General features: G+C 39.4%; 1 protein-coding gene across 3 annotated transcripts in view; it reads left to right on the top strand.

Moving 5' to 3' along the window:
- PIK3C2G (phosphatidylinositol-4-phosphate 3-kinase catalytic subunit type 2 gamma) overlaps positions 1-22,907 on the top strand; it is a 464,511-nt gene that overhangs the window by 382,747 nt on the left and 58,857 nt on the right. For all 3 annotated transcript variants that reach the window (XM_055394272.2, XM_055394271.2, XM_055394273.2), the window contains one exon: positions 15,839-15,911. In XM_055394272.2, coding sequence (XP_055250247.2) covers positions 15,839-15,911 — 73 coding nt within the window. The remainder of the gene's footprint in view (positions 1-15,838; positions 15,912-22,907) is intronic.

Here is a 22,907-nt window from a genome sequence, read left to right as displayed (position 1 = left end):
CCTTTGCAAAACTTCTTGAACCATCACTACACTGTATATTCATTAGCAGTTCCTGGGCCAAATGTGTTGATGTTGCAACTGATCCATTTTTAATTCAAAGAAGAAAATCACTCAGATTTGCTTTTTATCTTAACATCATTTCCAGTCTAAGGTAAGTATCAAATAAAGAGCAAGTAATAAGTCATTAGAAAAAAATATAAACCAAGAAATGCACATTAAAATGATATATAGTATAACATGACTGCATTTATTAAGAATGCAGTCCAATATCAAAGGGCAAATTTCCACAATGCAAAAACTGCAATTACGTTTGCACCAACATTCAGTTCAGTTCAGTTCAGTCGCTCAGTCGTGTCCGACTCTCCGCGACCCCATGAATCACAGCACGCCAGGCCTCCCTGTCCATCACCAACTCCCGGAGTTCACTCAAACTCATGTCCATCGAGTCAGTGATGCCATCCAGCCATCTCATTCTCTAATATTTAAGAAAAACATTTTTTAAGGCTAAAGTTTCTTAGATAGTGATGCCTCTGATGATCTGAGCAAAGTCAACTGAAGCTCTCCTGGAAAGGATTCACCATTCTAGATGCCATTAAGAACATTTCATGACTCTTGGGAAGAGGTCAAGATATCAACATTAACAGTCTAGAAGAAGTTGATTCTAGGCTTCATGGATGACTTTGAGAGGTTCAAGACTTCAGTGGGGGAAGTAACTACAGGTATGACATATATAGCAAGAGAGTTAGATTTGGAAGTGGAGCCTGAAGATGGGACTGGTTTGCTATAATCTTATGATGAAACTTTAACAGATGAAGAGGAGTTGCTTCTTATGGTTAAGCAAATCAACTTGTTTCTTGAGGTGGAATCCACTCTTGGTAAAGATGCCATGAAGATCATTGAAATGACAACAAAAACTTTTAAATATTACATAAACTTAGTTGATAAAACAACAGCACACCTTGAGCAGATTGTCTGCAATTTTAAAAAACATTCTACTGTGGATAAACGCTATCAAACAGCATTGCCTGCTACAGAGATATCATTTGTCAAAGAGGCATCATGTCATCTTATTTGAAGAAGTTGCTGCAACCACCCCAAACTTCAGCCTGATTAGTCAACAACCATTAACAACAGGGTAATACCCTCCACCATTGAAAAGATTATAATTTGCTGAAGGCTCAGGTGATAGCATTCTTTTAGTAATAAAGTATTTTTAAACAAGTTATGTATATTTTTTAAAGATATATTGCTATTGTTCACAGTATATTATAAACATCACTTTCATATGCACTGGGAAACCAAAAAGTTTGTGTGACTCACTTTATTGCTGTATTCAGTTTATTATGGTGTTCTGAAACTGAATCTACAATATCTCCAAGGTATGACTGTATCTAGCTAGGTATCTGTGTGGTTTTTTAAGAACCTGTTTCTGACTGGGCTTCCCAGGTGGTGCTAGTGGTAAAGAACCTGCCTACCAATGCAGGAGACATAAGAGACGTGTGTTTAATCCCTGGTTTGGGAAGATCCCCTGGAGGAGGGCATGGCAATGCACTGCAATATTCTTGCCTAAAAAATCCCATGGACAAAGGACACTGGTGGGCTATAAGTCCATAGGGTCACCAAGAGTCAGACACGACTGAAGTGACTGAGCACACACACACATTTCTGACACAACCAGGTTTGGGAAATTCTGCTCTAGAAATTCAAAAGCTGAATCAGATATGTACACTGCTCTAAAAAAAATTACAATCCTTGTCCATATTCTGTGTATGTTGATATGTTCCGGAGCTTCATAAAGACTCACAATTTCACACATGGGGGTTTTCTTTCCTTTATTACTAAGGAAATTTATGGGGGTTTTCCTGGTGGCTCAGTGGTAAAGAGGGAGAAGGCAATGGCAAGCCACTCCAGTACTCTTGCCTAGAAAATCCCATGGATGGAGGAGCCTGGTAGGCTGCAGTCCGTGGGGTCGCTAAAGGTCGGACACGACTGAGCGACTTCACTTTCACTTTTCACTTTCACACATTGGAGAAGGAAATGGCAACCCACTCCAGTGTTCTTGCCTGGAGAATCCCAGGGACGGGGGAGCCTGGTGGGCTTCCGTCTATGGGGTCACACAGAGTCGGACACGACTGAAGTGACTTAGCAGCAGCAGCAGCAGTGGTAAAGAATCCACCTGCAATGCAAGAGAGACAGGTTCAATCCCTGGATTGGGAAGATTACCCTGGAGAAGGAAATGGCAACCCACTCCAGTATTCTTGCCTGGAAAATCCCATGGACAGAGGAGCTTGGAGGGCCACAGTCCACAGGGTCACAAAGAATCAGACATGACTTAGCGACTGAAAAACAATGAACTTTATGCATCTGATCCATTACTCATTATACATATTATACAGTGAAGGAACACTAATAATTTGACAGGGACATCAGCAAATGCTGACTAGCCTTAATAAGCAGTGTGACCTGACTGACCACCCAGGTTCTCCGTGATGTATAATGTCAATTGTCAATTATCTTCAAACAGATTAACCACAGTGAAAGCTTAAGTGTCTCCATATGCTGGTGTATGCTTTCCTGATTCCGTGTGTTTATATCCAAGGAATGAAAACTTATTTTAAGAGCAGCTAAATAAACATTATTGGCCTAAAAATCACATAAATAACTCCAAAGTAAATCACGTTATTTTGAGATTTTTAAAAACCTTTGTATTATTGATGCATTTCTTCCCTTCTCTCATATGTTTTAACAGAGCTATCTGCATAAACATTACAATCTATAAAGTCAGGGATATAACATAAATATTGTAATTATTTTAAGTGATATGAACAACTTAGAGGACTTGTTTACATACACATATTTTTCCTCTTCTAATAAGACAGTTAATTTATAATATTTATAAAATAAATTTATAATATCTCTGCTGAATACTCCTGTGATAGGATTATCCTCATTTCTGACCCTGGAAAAATCCTCATAAAAATACTTTTCTTCTTCCATAGCTGCTTATCATATAGGATATATATCATATAGGCAATGTAGGAAAGAAAAATAATTCTATTATGTCTATACATTAAACATTGCAGTCTTTTTTCGTTAAGTGAAGCATTTATTTGTAACTATTTAAAAATATTTCATATCAATGTACATAACTCTGTAAAGGCTTTTAAATTTTTACTGATCACTTACTATGTATAACACTCTAGATTAAAAACTTTAAATTGGTTGTAGAGAACAAATTGGAAAGATTAAAATAATGCAATATATTCTTTACTCTCAATGAGTTTATAATATGGTGATAAATACAGACATGAACATATAAATAATAGATGCCAGTGAGTGGAAAAGCAGGAGAAAAGAAAGTAGTAGGTGCATCTTAAATATGAAACTGGACAACCTTACCTTACTAAAATAAAATATTATATACCCTTTCAGGGGCATACTCAATTGTAAGCAGTCTTGTTTGCTTGTCAAGGAAATGAGGTGAAAAAACTGCTTTGAAGTCCAGCCTGAAGTATCAGAGTTAAGTTAGATGGGAAAGATGTCTCTGGAGGTTTTATCTGAACCCAAGGTATATGTGTATCATATGTGTATCATCAGTAAATCCAAGAGCAACTCAAATAGAGGGATGACTATGAGTCCCTGAGACAATCGTTCTCCCCTCTCCTCTCTCTTCTCTCCACTCCCCTTCTCTACACAAACTGGTTGATAAAACAGACATAAATGAGGACTACAGTTACAGACTATTTCACTTTCTTCTAATGAAGCTGCAAGCACCAATTTAGACATCCTAGCCCGCTATCTACTTGGTTTTTGTTTGCTTGTTTAGCTTGACTCTGGTATCTCAAACTGATTGAAACTTCTTTCGTTCTTTCAATGTGTGTAGTTTCATTCCACAAGTAAACAATAGTCGTGATAACAGGAATTCCTTTTGTTCCTTTAAATTTTGCTCTGTTTTGGTTAAATTATGTTGTAAACTAAGTAAGATCTTTATACGGGGCAATATAAACATGTAATAAAAGTTACAGCAAATGATTGCAGTACCTAAACAAATGTGTTCCCACATAGGAGTTTAGCTGAGATAAACCAACAGCTGTTGTCTGAAAACTTTCAAAAACCATATTCACTGTGATTTTTAGCTCTTCTCAGTCTTACTGCTTATTTCTAGTAGTCCCTTAAAATAAGGAATGCTATCACTTATGGCATAAGCAATATTATTTTTTTAAGCAGAAATCAAACGTCAAAATAAATCCAAATGGGTAAATCCTGTCTTAATAGTGAACATATGTTTCTTGTTCTCTGCTTGCTAAACCCAGATGTTAATTACTGCATTTGTCACTATATTGCTCTTTTCCTATTTGAAGCTGGCTGAGATTATGGTTCAGGCAGGATAAATGTCATATGTGTATCATCAGTAAAACTAAGATTATTTTTCAGAGTCTGGAAAAATGCTGATGACATTTTACAGCCAGGATTATAAAAGATTCCTTAGAAGTTCACTATTTTTCATAGTGCCATTCTTCCATGTAATTCCAATACAAATATAGTGGGTTGAACTACATTAAAGACTGGACATTCTGACAAGCTGCTCTATGAAAAAAGCAATAAAATATAATTACTGTTCAACTTTGATTTAAAACTCTTAAGGGAATTCATTTTTAAATTCACATTTTTACAGTGCTTCATGGCATTTGAGAGAGATAGATTTAGCTTATTGTTTTAACTTGCTGAAACTAAATCTTGCAGTCAGTTCTAGATGTTGGCTGGCCAGTTAATAAATGGGAATTCTTAATGTGTTATTTTAAAGAAAGAAAAAATTGATCTCCGTGTCATATTACATTACTTCTGATCTTTGCAAGGATTTAACTCTGTCATCTTTGAGAACAAGAATATATTCATATGATATTAGAAAAACACTTAGGTTTTGGGTGACTTTGAATTGATCAACTCTCTCAAAAATCAATTATTTTAAATTACTGATGACTTAATAATATAATTGGTAAACAAACTATTAATATGAGCTCTGAGTTTGAAATACGAGCTGATGCAGATTTTGGTTTAAAATTGCTCAATTGGCTTTTAGATTTACTTTTTACAGACTGAATTTCTAATTTAAAAACACATTATTAGACATTAAGAATCCTATATTAGTTACATAAACATCTGCTTTAGCAAAGAAAAAATATATATAACCTCATAGATTATTTAATAGAGGTTAGTGCATTTACCTGGATCACTGATATCAAAGTTAAATAACTTTAGAATCGTTTAAGATAAATACAACCATGTATTAATTTACTCACCAAGTATATAATGTTTTATGTAGGAGGGATGTTCCAAATACTTAACAACTGTTAGGGCACACAAACTGATTAATCAAGATAAATACAGGTCAACAACCCACATTTATAGCCATACAAACTTGCACTGGTTGAATGTTTGCTGTGATGGATAAAACTACAGGAGGAGCAGTGGGGAGTGAGGGTTTTCAAGAGTTTGGATCAAAATATACTGAGTTGCTTATGAGGCTTCTAAATAGAGATGTCGAGTGGAAAATGGACTGTTTTGAGTTGAGGGGAAAAGAGAGACTGGAAATATAAAAACTGGAGTTTCAGCTAATAATTGGTTTTTCTTGCCATGAGACTAGATATTACTTAGGGTGAAAATGTAAATATGAAAGAGAAGAGGTCTGAAGACGTGACCATGTAGCACATTAATTTTGAAATTTGAGAAGATAAAAAAGAATCAATCTAAGAGACTGAGAAAAAGCGATCTGTTGGAAACTGAAAGAATCTGGTGCCTGGAATCCAAGAGAAGGAAATATTTCAAAGAAGAAGGAATGACATGCTATTTCAGATGCTATCGATGGGTCAAATTGAGAACTGACCACTGGATTAGCAAAACGGATATCTTTGGTGAATTTACCAAGTCAATTTGATGAGAGTGTTGGGAACAAAAACCTGATTAAAATGGGCTCAAAGGAGAATGTGAAGAGAGAAATTTGGGGTAGAAAGAAGAAAACAATCCTTGAAGAATCTTTGCTCTAAGGCTGAATGCGGGGGGAGGCAAAGGAGGAGGAGGGGGAAAATAGTGTGCAGGGAAATGTAAGTCAATAATTTTTTTTATTGAAATGAATGATGATTAAGCTGGTAGGAAAATCCACTAAAGAATCAAAAATTGGTGATGCACTTAGCCAGATATCAGAGTGATGACCTAAAGTAGAGAAGACGGCATGCTATCTGGTGCCCAAATCAGTCTCAAATTAGAGCACAGGCAGTCCACCTACGTAGCAGACAAAATGGCAGAGGTATGGTAAGATGATAGATGTTGGGAGCTTATAAAAATTCTTCTCTGCTGCTGTTTTTTCTATCAACAAGAAGATTGAAAGAGGGAGAAAGCATGTTCACATTTTGAGGAGTGAGGTTAAGACATGAAATAGTCCTACAGGTGAATGGAAGAGTAAATGGGATAGTGATATGTGTAATATTGCCAGAAAATCTTGAATGCCAATTCGATGGTAGTGGGCATGAGATGACAATAAGATCAGTAAGTATGGGTGAGTGATTTTCTTCAGCAACATTCTTCAGGCCTGTTACAGTTGCAGACCTGGCAGAGAGTAACCAGAGTTATTTTTGTTTTTGTTTTTTGCAAGTGAATGATAACGTAAAGGGAGAAAGGGTCAAAGGAGTTGAAAGGAGTATGCAAGAGAGTTATTATAAATATCAACCATGAGATCCATATTGGCCAAGGAAGGATATGAGAATATGAGAGGTATGTCAGGATATTTAGAATAAGTAGCCTTATTCATTAATTGCCAATTGTACTCTCTAGTCATTGAGACAACCAAAAGTGTGCCCATACATCTTTAAGCATCTTAGACTGTAGGGTAGCTAGATAAAAAGCAGGCTTCCCAGTTAAATCTGAATATGAGATAAATAAATTTCTGGCTCAGATGGTAAAGAATCTGCCTGCAATATGGGAGACCCAGGTTCTGTCCCTGGGTCAGGAAGATCCCTAGGGAAAGGGCATAGCAACCCACTCCAGTGTTCTTGCCTGGAGAATCCCACGGATAGAGGAGTATAGCCGGCTACAATCCAGGGGATTACAAAGAGTTGGACATAGCTGAGTGACTAACACTTTCACTTTTCACATTGCAAATATTGCATGGACATCATCTTTTTAAAAACCATATATATTTAAAAATATATTGATTGATTTATCTGGCTGTGCCAGGTCCTAATTGCAGCGTGCAGCATCTTCAATTTTCACTGTGACATGCAGGAATCTTTTAATTGCAGCATGTGGGATCTAATTCCTTGACCAGGGATCGAATCCAGCTCCCCTGTATTGTAAGCAGAGACTTAGCCACTGGACCACCAAGAAGTCCCGAGCATCATCTTTTTTTTTTTTTTTTAACTCGGGAGCTTCTGATTCTAAAGGAAGTGGGGAAATACAAGTACTGAAGAAGAATATGGTTTTCTCTGCGTACATGTTACCAGGCTTTATGTCACAGTAACATGGTGCTTTTTATTTTTCTTTTTTTATTTTACAATATTATATTGGTTGGTTTTGCCATACATTGACATGAATCCGCCCCGGGTGTACATGAGTTCCCCCTCCCAAACCCCCCTCCCACCTCCCTCCTCCCTTTATCCTCCCTCTGGGTCATCCCCACACACCAGCCCCGAGCATCCTGTAACATGCATTGACCCTGAACTGGTGATTCGTGTCACATATGACAACATACATGTTTCAGTGCCATTCTCCCAAATCATCCCACCCTCACCCTCTCCCACAGAGTCCCAAAGACTATTCTATACATCTGTGTCTCTTTTGCTGTCTCGTACACAGGGTTATCATTTGCATCTTTCTAAATTCCATATATATGTATTAGTATACTGTATTGGTGTTTTTCTTTCTGGCTTACTTCACTCTGTATAATAGGCTCCAGTTTCATCCACCTCATTAAAACTGATTCAAATGCATTCTTTTTGATGGCTGAGTAATACTCCATTGTGTATATGTACCAAAGCTTTCTTATCCATTCGTCTGCAGATGGACATCTAGGTTGCTTCCATGTCCTGGCTATTATAAACAGTGCTGCAGTGAACATTGGAGTTCATGTATCTCTTTCAATTCTGGTTTCCTCGGTGTGTATCTGTTTTTATTTATTACATCTGGAAGCTCTACATTTGGAAAGCCCTGCAGACTAGGAGTATATCTATACTCAATGTAAAGAAGGCACCCATAGAGCTGCTCAGTCTACACAACTAAAGACAGCCACACTGCCCAGTGGTCAGTACAAACTCAACTGAAAACAATCGTACCACTAACATTTCAATAATTCTCCAAACTCTCCAGTAGTGCAATGTGCTAAAAAGCTGTGGGATACATGTGCACAAGTAAAGCCAAATGTGAGAAAAAATTTAATTGATTATTTTGAAATCCAGTAATATTAATTTTCCTACCCTATCATCGTTTTTATTGATTTTTTTCCTCTTCCATTGACATTGGATCATGTTTCTCATCGAGTGAAAACCACCTTGCCACAAGAAGAAATTAGCGTTAAGCATGTCACCCACACCTGGAATTACAAATGAGGGTTTCAAGGATATGACAGTGGAAACACAAGGGAATAATTAGCTAGTGGTGACATTTCAGACACTAATTGGGGAGATATTCTGCCTACTACTGAAGTTTAATAACCATTAGGAGGTGAGGTCAAAATGTTGCCACAATGAGAAGAATAACTGACTGGTTGGCAAAAACTAACGAAGGTCAGAGTTCCTTCCAAAAATTCTGCACAGCCTGAAATTTGACTTCAGAGTCTCAAACTAAAAAACTTGATTTGGTCAGCTCTGAATATGGATATATTTCTTGAAGATAGATTATTAAACAAGTTCACAACAGATCAACATGTAGAGATCAAAATTGCTAATCAACTAGTTTATAATGATGCATAAAACTGCTACACAGACAAAAATATTTCCATTAGAAGATCAATGTATTCTATATCTGAAGTCAGATCTTAGTTTTTATTAATAAATATTTATTGAGTAAAACTACTCTATTAGATATGAGTGAATAAATGATCTCTGCTCTTGATATCACACTGACTAGTCTAAATGAGTAGAGAAGAGAGAATGTGATAAAGCTTGGGCAAGTGGGTGGACAAAGGTGGAAAGGATGGAAAAAGGAACACGCAGAAAAGCAGAGGTGAGAGAGCATGAGGAAATACAGTTCAGTATGGTGGTGGCACAGTGGTAAAGCATCAGCCTGCAATGCAGGAGATATGGGACACGTGGGCTTGATCCCTGGGTCAGGAAGATCCCCTGGAGGAGGAAATGGCAACCCACTCTGGTATTCTTGCCTGGAAAATCCCATGGACAGAGGAGCCTGATGGGCTACAGTCCATAGGATTGCAAAGAGTCAGACATTACTTAGTGACTTAGCATGCATGCACAGAAAGAAGTAGCAAATCAAGGGAAAAGAAAATACATTTAGTTGTGTACTTTGGGGGGTTTAATTATATTTAGAGCAGTCAAGGAAGTCAATAAAAAGATATTTCGATGTAGTGAAGTAAAGGGCTGAGGCTCAAGAGATACAATGGAGATAAAACTGTAGATTTGTGAATCATTATAATGTCTATTTTTTAAAAATATTTATGTATTTATTCGTTTATTTATTTGGCTACACTGGGTCTTAGGTGTGGCATGTGAACTCTCAGCTGCACCATGTGGGATCTAGTTCCTTGACCAGTTATCAAACCTGGGTTCCCTGCATCGGGAGTTCAGAGTCTTAATCCTAGATCACCAGGAAATATAGAAGCCACACCAAAGGGGATAACGTTACCCAGAAAGAACATGTTAGAACAATGAGAGAAATGAGTCTAGAAGTGAAGGACACTAGAACTGAAGTTATACGCAAAAAGAAAAGGAGCCTGAAAAAAAGTGTAAGAAGAGATGGTAGGACAAATGGAAGAAAAACTGGGAGAACAAGAAAGCAAGTGAAAGAATTTTTTCACTAAAAATGGAGTAGCTATATATATATAAAGGGCCAACAAAATCTCCATTGGATTTGAGGGGGGAAAGACCTTAAACAAGTGAAATGATGGTAAGAGCATGTTCAAAGTTCGATTAATGACAGAAACCTGAGTGTGGCAGATCATAAAGTGAGAGGAAGTTGAAGTGGAATCAGTGTGAGTGCTGACAGCTCTTCCCGAAAGCTTGTGTCAAAGAGAAGAAAAGTAACAGGACTTGAAAGGGACATTAATGACAAGAAATTGTTTTTGTATGAGTATACTCTGCAAGGAGATCCAACCAGTCCATTCTAAGGGAGATCAATCCTGGGTGTTCATCGGAAGGACTGATGCTAAAGCTGAAACTGCACTACTTTGGCCACCTCATGCGACGAGTTGACTCACTGGAAAAGACTGATGCTGGGAAAGGTTGGGGGCAGGAGGAGAAGGGGACGACAGAGAATGAGATGGCTGGATGGCATCACCGACTCTGTGGATATGAGTTTGAGTGAACTCCAGGAGTTGGTGATGGACAGGGAGGCCTGGCGTGCTGTGATTCATGGGGTTGCAAAGAGTCGGACACCACTGAGCGATGAACTGAACTGAACTGAACTGATACTTTGCGTGGTTTGAGAAATTTTACAACTCATCTGGGGTACCATGTCATTGTAAAAGCTATCCTACTCTTCCACATTCAGAAAACTTTGACTTTTTTTTAAACTTGTCTAGTGGGAAAATAGGATACTGAAAACTGAAACTGAAAGTGGCTCAGTCGTGTCCGACTCTTTGCGACCCCGTGGACTGTACAGTCCATGTAATGCTCCAGGCCAGAATACTGGAGTGGGTAGCCTTTCCCTTCTCCAGGGGATCTTCCCAACCCAGGGATTGAAGCCAGGTCTCCTGCATTGCAAGCGGATTCTTTACCAGCTGAACCACAATGGAAGCCCTGGAAAAATAAGATGGTACCAGCTAAATTGGGTCCTTATTGTTTCTGTCCAAGTTAATATTGTGATGGTGATTACTCCTTATTGACATCTTAATCGTCCTTCTCTCTCTTTCTGGAATAAAACTTGGAAAGAACAGAAATGGTGAAGGAAAAAATTCTCCAGCAATAACTGTTAGGGCTGTACTCTTTTCATGCTTTGTGTATACTGTGGCCACCCTTGCAGTTACTTTTGAATAAGATGCTATGAATAAAATGGACAGAAATGGAAACATCATAAAAAGAGAAATATGGTTGTAAAATGAAGGGGAAATGGCCATACTTGATTCTTGAGGGAGAGAAAGAAAGAGGGAGGAAAAGAAGAGGAAGGAAGGAAGAAAGCAAGAATGAGAGGGGAGGAGGAGGGAAAGGAGGAAGGAAGGAAAGACTATAGACTGGGATATTCTACAAGGTTCTTGAGGAGAAAGGAATAGAATCTGGGACACTGAAGGACAGGAGCGACCTTCAGTGGTGTTTTAGTTTGCAAGGGCTGCCATAAAAAAGTACCATACACTGGGTGACTTAAAACAACAGAAATGCATTGCATCACAGTTCTCGAAGCTGTGAATGAACACCTGAAATCAAGGTGTCATAGGGTTGATTTCTTCTGACAGGTATGAAGGAAGAATCTATCTCAGGCTCTCACGATGGATTGTAGATGATAGATGGCCATCTCCTCCCTGCCTCTCCACACCATCTTTGCAGCATCAGTTCAGTCAGTTCAGTTCAGTCGCTCAGTAGTGTCTGACTCTTAGCGACCCCATGAACCACAGCACGCCAGGCCTCCCTGTCCATCACCAACTCCCGGAGTTCACTCAAACTCATGTCCATCAAGTCGGTGATGCCATCCAGCCACCTCATTCTCTGTCTTCCCAGTCTCCTCCTACCCCCAATCGCTCCCAGCATCAGAGTCTTTTCCAGTGAGTCAACTCGTCGCATGAGGTGGCCAAAGTATTGGAGCTTCAGCTTTAGCATCAGTCCTTCCAATGAACACCCAGGATTGATCTCCTCTAGAATGGACTGGTTGGATCTCCTTGCAGTCCAAGGGACTCTCAAGAGTCTTCTCCAACACCACAGTTCAAAACCATCAATTCTTCGGTGATCAGCCTTCCTCACAGTCCAACTCTCACATCCATACATGACCACGGGAAAAACCATAGCCTTGACTAGACGGACATTGGTTGGCAAGGTAATGTCCCTGCTCTTTAATATGCTATCTAGGCTGGTCATAACTTTCCTTCCAAGGAGTAAGCATCTTTTAATTTCATGGCTACAATCAGCATCCGCAGTGATTTTGGAGCCCAAAAAAATAAAGTCTGACACTGTTTCCACTGTTTCCCCATCTATTTCCCATGAAGTGATGGGACCAGATGCCATGATCTTCGTTTTCTGAATGTTGAGCTTCAAGCCAACCTCTTCACTCTCCTCTTTCACTTTCATCAAGAGGCCTTTGAGTTCCTCTTCACTTTCTGCCATAAGGGTAGTGTCATCTGCATATCTGAGGTTATTGATATTTCTCCCGGCAATCTTGATTCCAGCTTGTGCTTCTTCCAGCCCAACGTTCCTCATGATGTACTCTGCATATAAATTAAATAAGCAGGGTGACAATATACAACCTTGACGTACTCCCTTTCCTATTTGGAACCAGTCTGTTGTTCCATGTCCAGTTCTAACTGTTGCTTCCTGACCTGTATACAGGTTTCTCAAGAGGCAGGTCAGGTGGTCTGGTATTCCCATCTCTTTCAGAATGTTCCACAGTTTATTGTGATCCACACAGTGAAAGGCTTGGGCATAGTCAATGAAGGAGAAATAGATGTTTTTCTGGAACTCTCTTGCTTTCTCCATGATCCAGCGGATGTTGGAAATTTGATCTCTCGTGCCTCTGCCTTTTCTAAAACCTGCTTGAACATCTGGGAGTTCGCGGTTCACATATTGCTGAAGCCTGGCTTGGAGAATTTTGAGCATGACTTTACTAGCATGTGAGATGAATGCAATTGTGCGGTAGTTTGAGCATTCTTTGGCATTGCCTTTCTTTGGGATTGGAATGAAGACTGACCTTTTCCAGTCTTGTGGCCACTGCTGAGTTTTCCAAATTTGCTGGCATATTGAGTGCAGCACTTTCACAGCATCATCTTTCAGGATTTGAAAGAGCTCAATTGGAATTCCATCACCTCCACTAGCTTTGTTCGTAGTGATGCTTTCTAAGGCCCACTTGACTTCACATTCCAAGATGTCTGGTTCCAGGTGAGTGATCATGCCATCGTGATTATCTTCGTCGTGAAGATCTTTTTTGTACAGTTCTTCTGTGTATTCTTGCCACCTCTTCTTAATATCTTCTGCTTCTGTTAGGTCCATACCATTTCTGTCCTTTATCGAGCCCATCTTTGCATGAAATGTTCCCTTGATATCTCTAATTTTCTTGAAGAGATCTCTTGTTTTTCCTATTCTGTTGTTTTCCTCTATTTCTTTGCATTGATCACTGAGGAAGGCTTTCTTATCTCTCCTTGCTATTCTTTGGAACTCCGCATCCACATGCTTATATCTTTCCTTTTCTCCTTTGCTTTTCGCTTCTCTTTTCACAGCTATTTGTAAGGCCTCCTCAGACAGCCATTTCACTTTTTTGCATTTCTTTTCCATGGGGATGGTCTTGGTCCCTGTCTCCTGTACAATGTCACGAACCTCCGTCCAGAGTTCATCAGGCACTCTATCTATGCAGCATCAAATGTGTCTAAATCTCCCCTTTTTATAAAGACACCAGTCATATCGGATGAGAGGTCCACCCTCCACCATATGACCTCATCCTAACTTATAATTATATCTACAGTTACCCTATTTCCAAAGAAGTTCACATTCTGAGCTACTGTGGGTTAGGATTTCAACATTTTGTGGGAGGGTGCAATTCAACTTAGAATTGATGGGAAGAAAGACAGTTCTTCCCTTGGAGAAGGAAGTAAAGAGAAAACATGACTTTGTGCATCTGTAGATTTTTCAGCAGGAAATTCAGGAATCTCCATCTGCCTTTTGTTTTTCTCTAGAGTGGAGACAAAATCATCAGGAAAGGAGTCAGAGTTGAAAGTTTGTTTCTGGAAAAGGTTGAAAGAGCCATTGCACAGAACAACGGGGAGAATGGAGAAGAATGTCAGGCAGCTTTGCAGTTAATATGGCATCAGCTTATGATAGTCAAAAGCAATAATCAGTTATGTAGTGGTGTCCTTCAGATAAAAAATATAGGAAAAGCTGCTTTGCTGAAAAAAAAATGCGTGTCAATATAATGGCTTAAAACAAAATGCCTGTCAATGTCACTAAGGAAAAGTTATCCTGATTCACCAGTTAGCCCATTTATTTGGCATCCAGGTTAAATGTCAGTATGTTTGTGATCATCTCAGTTTAAAAGAGAAGCACACTCACTTCTTTGTAGTAAAATTACACAGAACTAGAATTTCTGCTGAAGCATTCAATACAATCTGTTTCCTCCACTAATCAGATTATGTTCTAATACAGAGGTCACCTTTTGCATCTTTCTCTTTCTAAATATCCCCTAAAATTCCCATGCTTAGAGCTTAGTGAGCATTTCTAGAACTGAACCCTGAAGAGCAATGATTTTTCACTGAGTGTCTATGTCCTAATGAGAGTAATTTTTCTCCAAAAGCTTTGCCCAACAGTACACATTTTCTAGAAAAAGGACACGTGAGACTGATGCATAATTGTAAAGTTCAAGAATGTAAACATTGTGGTAAGCTCTAAAAGCAGTGTACACCTGAGCCCCTGCAGTTCAGTTCAGTTCAGTTCAGTCGCTCAATCGTGTCCGACTCTTTGCGATCCCATGAATCACAGCACGCCAGGCCTCCCTGTCCATCACCAACTCCCGGAGTTCACTCAAAGTCATGTCCATTGAGTCGGTGATGCCATCCAGCCATCTCATTCTCTGTCGTCCCTTTCTCCTACCGCCCCCAATCCCTCCCAGCATCAGAGTCTTTTCCAGTGAGTCAACTCATTGCATGAGGTGGCCAAAGTGTTGGAGTTTCAGCTTTAGCATCAGTCCTTCCAATGAACACCCAGGATTGATCTCCTCTAGAATGGACTGGTTGGATCTCCTTGCAGTCCAAGGGACTCTCAAGAGTCTTCTCCAACACCACAGTTGAAAAGCACCAATTCTTCGGCGATCAGCTTTCTTCACAGTCCAACTCTCACATCCATACATGACCACGGGAAAAACCATAGCCTTGACTAGACGGACCTTGGTTGGCAAACTAATGTCTCTGCTTTTTAATATGCTATCTAGGTTGGTCATAACTTTCCTTCCAAGGAGTAAGCATCTTTTAATTTCCTGGCTGCAATCAGCATCTGCAGTGATTTTGGAGCCCAAAAAAAAAAGTCTGACACTGTTTCCACTGTTTCCCCATCTATTTCCCATGAAGTGATGGGACCAGATGCCATGATCTTTGTTTTCTGAATGTTGAGCTTCAAGCCAACCTTTTCACTCTCCTCTTTCACTTTCATCAAGAGACTTTTTAGTTCCTCTTCACTTTCTGCCATAAGGGTAGTGTCATCTGCATATCTGAGGTTATTGATATTTCTCCCAGCAATCTTAAAGAAATATAAAATAGCCAGATTCTAATCTCATGAGCGATTAGCTTAATTTAGTGAAAAATTATAGCATTGACTTAATAAACTTCCTAGTATATTTTGCCTATTTATGGAATCTATAAATATAGATATATCTATAAATAAAAAAGGTATCTATAAATATTCTATATTTGGGTCAGTGTTTTCGAGACTAAGAGACAGGAATGATAAATAAATGTATGAAATGAAAAAATATATTTTGTCTTATTTTTCAGAGTGATTGTGTACTTAGCTTTTTCCTCTGTGAGCCTGTGGAACAAGCAGTGAAAGAATCAGCTGTGGACCGAGGCAAGTAATTTTATCACTATTACCATGTACAGTTATTGAGTTTCAATATAACTGTGAGGCTTCCCCAGTGGCTCAGTGGTAAAGAATCTGCCTGCCAGTGCAGAAAACCCAGGTTCAATTTCTGGATTGGGAAGATCCCCTGGAGGAGGAAATGGCAACCCACTCCAGTATTTTTGCCTGGAGAATCCCTGTGGACAGAGGAGCCTGGTGGGCTCCAGTCCATGGGGTCGCAGAGTCGGACACAACTGAGCATGTATGTACAATGATTGAGTTTCAATTGTATAAAAAATCAGAACTATATTTTTAAAATATGCAAATTAAAATATTTTTAACAATAAGGCTTTCATAGTCTTTTCAAACCATTTTCAAAGCTTTTTAACCCCTTAGAATATGTTTATCAAGTTAAATTAAACCCAGGTATGTTTGTCCAATTATAATAATTCCCTGCTATCCCACTATTAACTCATTTCAGTTAATTGTGCTTTGAGGTGGATTTGCATTTCAGAGAGAGAGGTCCTGGTTTCCCCTGCATGTAAATCTTACAGTTTACTCAACATCTTAGAAAACAACAAAAATAAATATTGGGCAATAATAATGACCATGAATTTTTTGCAGTTTCATACTTATCTTTTAAAGGTCAATAATTATTCCACCTCCTTCATGAAGTTTTATTTTATTATCAGGATCCTAAACTAGGCCAGTACAATTATCTGCCCTATTCTTGGCCAAATGTGTGTTAATTCTAATTAATTTTTCTATCATCTCACCTAGATTGGCAAAGACTTTTTAAATATCCTATCAATCTAAAGCATTCTTTAATGTAATTCTATTGCCAGTGGCCATCTACTACTGATACTGTATTAAATTTGCAAACTCATAATTGGCTAGGCCTCACCCCCAACCTCAAACTTTCCTTTGCAACTCCCAGTCTTCCTTTTGTCCACATCCACCTTCATATTCTCTGCCTTTAAGATTAGGCCCATCTGCTCATCACCTCTGTCTGTATGTGATATCCTAGTTCAGTTCAGTTCAGTTCAGTCGCTCAGTTGTTTCCGACTCTCCACAACCCCATGAATCACAGCACGCCAGGCCTCCCTGTCCATCGCCAACTCCCGGAGTTCACTCAAACTCATGTCCACAGAGTCGGTGATGTCATCCAGCCATCTCATTCTCGGTCGTCCCCTTCTCCTACCACCCCCAATTCTTCCCAGCATCAGAGTCTTTTCCAGTGAGTCAATTCGTCGCATGAGGTGGCCAAAGTAGTGCAGTTTCAGCTTTAGCATCAGTCCTTCCAATGAACACCCAGGATTGATCTCCTTTAGAATGGACTGGTTGGATCTCCTTGCAGTACAAGGGAGTCTCAAGAGTCTTCTCCAACACCACAGTTCAAAAGCATCAATTCTTCAGCGATCAGCTTTCTTCACAGTCCAACTCTCACATCCATACATGACCACAGGAAAAACCATAGCCTTGACTAAACGGACCTTTGTTGGCAAAGTAATGTCTCTGCTTTTTAAGAAGAGAAGCAAAAAGCAAAGGAGAAAAGGAAAGATATAAACATCTGAATGCAGAGTTCCAAGGAATAGCAAGGAGAGATAAGAAAGCCTTCCTCAGTGATCAATGCAAAGAAATAGAGGAAAACAACAGAATAGGAAAAACAAGAGATCTCTTCAAGAAAATTAGATATTCCAAGGGAACATTTCATGCAAAAATGGGCTCGATAAAGGACAGAAATGGTATGGACCTAACAGAAGCAGAAGATATTAAGAAGAGGTGGCAAGAATACACAGAAGAACTGTACAAAAAGATCTTCACGACCAAGATAGTCATGATAACATGATCACTGACCTAGAGCCAGACATCTTGGAATGTGAAGTCAAGTGGGCCTTAGAGAGCATCACTATGAACAAAGCTAGTGGAGGTGATGGAATTCCAGTTGAGCTATTTCAAATCTTGAAAGGTGATGCTGTGAAAGTGCTGCACTCAATATGCCAGCAAATTTGGAAAACTCAGCAGTGGCCACAGGACTGGAAAAGGTCAGTCTTCATTCCAATCCCAAAGAAAGGCAATGCCAAAGAATGCTCAAACTACCACACAATTGCACTCATCTCACACGCTAGTAAAGCCATGCTCAAAATTCTCCAAGCCAGGCTTCAGCAATATGTGAACCGCGAACTCCCAGATGTTCAAGCAGGTTTTAGAAAAGGCAGAGCCACCAGAGATCAAATTGCCAACATCTGCTGGATCATGGAGAAAGCGAGAGAGTCCCAGAAAAACATCTATTTCTGCTTCATTGACTATGCCAAAGCCTTTGACTGTGTGGATATCCTAGTTACTTACCCCTTATGTGTACAGTTCTCTATAGCCAGATCAGGTCTTATGGTGTGATTGTTTACTGTTATATATTTATTTTTGTGTCTGCCTTGTTTCTCTTGTTAGACTGAAAGTAACTTTCAGTCAAGCAATCACTTCTCCATTATGCACTGCTCTATACTAACAAATCCTAAACTAATATATGAAAAGTGAATCACTTTTATTGACCGCACATTTTACTCATGTAAGTAATGTTACCCTCTAAGATGCTTTGCTTTTATAGTTAAACCATAAACAGTATTGAGTAAGTTAATTTCTTACATTTCATAGCATGTATCTAAAGAAGAATGACATCCACAAAATAAAATATTTTTAGAGACTGAGACAGAACTGTGTTTGAGCGTCTCCTGTGGAGGTGCAGGTCAACAGTGAACTGCCACTGGGACAGGGGCTCTGGGTGTAGCAGACTTGGGTATGGCATAAGCCCTCTTGGAGGAAGTTGCCATTAACACCACCACAGAGCTGCCAGAACTTACACAGGACTGGGAAATAGACTCTTGGAGAGAACAAACAGAATTTTGTGCACCAAGACCCAGGAGAAAGGAGCAGTGACCTCACAAGAGACTGACCCAGATTTGCATGTGAGTGTCCAGGAGTGTCTAGCAGAGGCATGGCTTGGTTGTAGGCTGCTGCAGGGCTGGGGGCACTGATTGTAGCAGTACTTGCATGGGATCTTTTGAAGGAGGTCATCATTATCTTCATTACCTCCACCATAGTTTGACCCCAGGTTAACAGCAGAGAGGAAACACAGCTCAACCCATCAACATAAAATTGGATTAAAGATTTATTGAGCATGGCCACGCCCATCAGAACAAGACCCAGTTTTCCCCACAGTCATTCTCTTCCATAAGCCTCCTATCCTTCTCCATCAGAGGGCAGACAGACTGAAAACCACAATCACAGGAAACTAACCATTCTCATCCCATGGACCACAGGCTTGTCTTACTCAATGTAACTCTGAGCCATGTCCTGTAGGGCCACCCAAGATGGACAGGTCATTGTGGAGAGTTCTGACAAAATCTGGTCCACTGGAGAAGGGAATTGCAAACCCCTTCAGTATTCTTGCCTTGAGAACCCCATGAACAGTATGAAAAGGCAAAAAGAACACTGAAAGATGAACTCCCCAGGTCAGTAGGTGCCCAATATGCTACTGGAGATAAGTAGAGAAATAACTACAGAAAGAATGAAGAGGCAGAGCCAAAGCAAAAACAACACCCAGTTGTGGATGTGACTGGTGATAGAAGCAAGGTCCGATGCTATAAAGAGCAATGTTGCATAGGAACCTGGAATGTTAGGTACATGAATCAAGGCAAATTGGAAGTGGTCAAACAGGAGATGGTGAGAGTGAACACCGACATTTTAGGAATCAGCGAACTAAAATGGACTGGAATGGATGAATTTATCTCAGATGACCATTATATCTGCTACTGTGGGCAGGAATCCCTTAGAAGGAATGGAGTAGCCAACATAGTCAACAAAAGAGTCAGAAATGCAGTACTTGGATGCAATCTCAAAAATGACAGAATGATCTCTGTTCGTTTCCAAGGCAAACCATTCAATATCACGGTAATCCAAGCCTATGCCCCAACCAGTAAAACTGAAGAAGCTGAAGTTGAACAGTTCTGTGAAGACCTACAAGACCTTCTAGAATTAATACCCAAAAAAGATGTCCTTTTCATTATAGGGGACTGGAATGCAAAAGTAGGAAGTCAAGAAACACCTGGAGTAACAGGCAAATTTGGCCTTGGAGCATGGAATGAAGCAGGGCAAAGGCTAATAGAGTTTTGCCAAGAGAATGCACTGGTCATAGCAAAAACCCTCTTCCCACAACACAAAAGAAGACTCTACACATGGACATCACCAGATGGTTAACACTGAAATCAGGTTGATTATATTATTTGCAGCCAAAGATGGAGAAGCTCTATACAATCAGCAAAAGCAAGACCGGGAGCTGACTGTGGCTCAGATCATGAACTCCTTATTGCCAAATTCAGACTGAAATTGAAGAAAGTAGGGAAAACCACTAGGCCATTCAGGTGTGACCTAAATCATATCCCTTACGATTATACAGTGGAAGTGAGAAATAGATTTAAGTGATCTTAAATTTATTTTAGATCTGATAGAGTGCCTGATGAACTATGGACAGAGGTTCATGACACTGTACAGGAGACAGGGATCAAGACCATCCCCACGAAAAAGAAATGCAAAAAAGCAAAACAGCTGTCTGAGGAGGCCTTCCAAATAGCTGTGAAAAGAAGAGCAGTGAAAAGCAAAGGAGAAAAGGAAAGATATACCCATTTAAATCCAGAGTTTCAAAGAACAGCAAGGAGAGATAAGAAAGCCTTCCTCAGTGATCAGTGCAAAGAAATAGAGGAAAACAATAGAATGGGAAAGACTAGATCTCCTCAAGAAAATTAGAGGTACCAAGGGAACATTTCATGCAAAGATGGGCTCAATAAAGGCCAGAAATAGTATGGACCTAATAGAAGCAGAAGATACTAAGAAGACGTGGCAAGAATACACAGAAGAACTATACAAAATATCTTCACGACCCAGATAATCATGATGGTGTGATCACTCACCTAGAGCCAGACATCCTGGTATGTGAAGTCAAGTGGGCTTAGGAAGTATCACTGCAAACAAAGCTAGTGGAGGTGATGGAATTCTAGTTGAGCTATTTCAAATGCTAAAAGATGATGCTGTGAAAATGCTGCACTCAATATGCCAGCAAATTTGGAAAACTCAGCAGTGGCCACAGGACTGGAAAAGATCAGTTTTCATTCCAATCCCAAAGAAAGGCAATGCCAAAGAATTCTCAAACTACTACACAACTGCACTCATCTCACACACTAGTAAATTAATGCTCAAAATTCTCTAAGTCAGGCTTCAACAATATGTGAACCATGAACTTTTAAATGTTCAAACTGGTTTTAGAAAAGGCAGAGAAACCAGAGATCAAATTTCCATCATCCGCTTGATCATCAAAAAAGCAAGAGAGTTCCAGAAAAACACCTACTTCTATTTTATTGACTATGCCAAAGCCTTTGACTGTATGGATCACAGTAAACTGTAGAAAATTCTTAAAGAGATCTTGAGAAATCTTATGCAGGTCAGGAAGCAACAGTAAGAACTGGACAAGGAACAACAGACTGGCTCCAAATAGTGAAAGGAGTACATCAAGGCTGTATATTGCATATAAGCTTATTTAAGTACTTATGTACTTACGTACTCTGCATATAAGCTTATTTAACTTATATGCAGAGTACATCATTAGAAACGCTGGGCTGAATGAAGCACAAGCTAGAATCAAGATTGCCAGGAGAAATATCAATAACATCAGATATGCAGTTGACATCACCCTTATAGCAGAAAGTGAAGAAGAACTAAAGAGCCTCTTGATGAAAGTGAAAGAGGAGAGTGAAAAAGTTGGCTTAAAGCTCAATGTTCAGAAAACTAAGATCATGGCATCCAGTCCCATCACTTTATGGCAAATAGATGGGGAAGCAGTGGCAGACTTTATTTTGGGGGGCTGCAAAGTCACTGTAGGTGGTGACTGCAGCCATGAAATTAAAAGACACTTACTCCTTGGCAGGAAAGTTATGACCAACCTAGAAAGCATATTAAAAATCAGAGACATTACTTTGCCAACAAAGGTCCATCTAGTCAAGGCTATGGTTTTCCCAATAGTCATGTATGGATGTGATAGTTGGACTGTAAAGAAAGCTGATTGCCGAAGTTTTGATGCTTTTGAACTGTGTTGTTGGAGAAGACTCTTGAGAGTCCCATGGACAGCAAGGAGATCCAACCAGTCCATCCTAAAGGAGATCAGTCCTGAGTGTTCATTGGAAGGACTGACGTTGAAGCTTAAACTCCAATACTTTGGCAACCTGATGAAAAGAACTGACTCATTGGAAAAGACCCTGCTGCTGGGAAAGACTGAAGGCAGGAGGAGAAGGGGACAACAGAGGATGAGATGTTTGGATGGCATCACCAACTCAGTGGACATGAGTTTGAATAAAGTCCGGGTGTTGGTGATGGACTGGGAGGCCTGGTGTGCTGCAGTCCATGGGTTCGCAAAGAGTCAGACACGACTGAGCAACTGAACTGATTGTCATAATTTATAAATATTCTCTAAAAAACAGTATTAGCTGTAGAGATTTTTACAATCATATTTGTAAACGTGAGTTAACCAGATTAAAAAAAAACAATAATAAGAAAGTAGCCAATTTCTAGAGAAGTTAAACTTTAAAAAAAAGCTACTAGGTTGGCCTCTATTTTGTCATTAAAGCCCTTAAAGAAAATTCTTCCTTTGTGTTTCAAAAAATAAACTATGGGTAACTATCAAGTTTTTAATTTTGGTGATTATTATTTGTCTATAAAGTGTTTATTAAAGTACATACACACACAAAAATTAAGGTTATTATAAAAACTAAAATGGTTGTTTCAGAATTTTTTTTTTTCTGGTTTGCTTACTTCTTACTAAACCATATAATACTTAAGACTCTTTCTTCAGTATTAATGGACAAAAGTTTTGGTTCTCAATACTTTTGAAGACAAGCTGCCTATTATTTTAGAACAGTAGGACTGCATATTCTAAGCGGGCTATGCAAATCACTGAAACAA

The sequence above is a fragment of the Moschus berezovskii genome, chromosome 6, assembly GCF_049115385.1.
Source record: "Moschus berezovskii isolate FMDL1 chromosome 6, NW_MosBer_1.0, whole genome shotgun sequence".
Taxonomy (NCBI): Eukaryota; Metazoa; Chordata; class Mammalia; order Artiodactyla; family Moschidae; genus Moschus; species Moschus berezovskii.
Note: the sequence above shows the minus strand (reverse complement) of the source record. Positions and strands in the feature narration are given on the sequence as shown.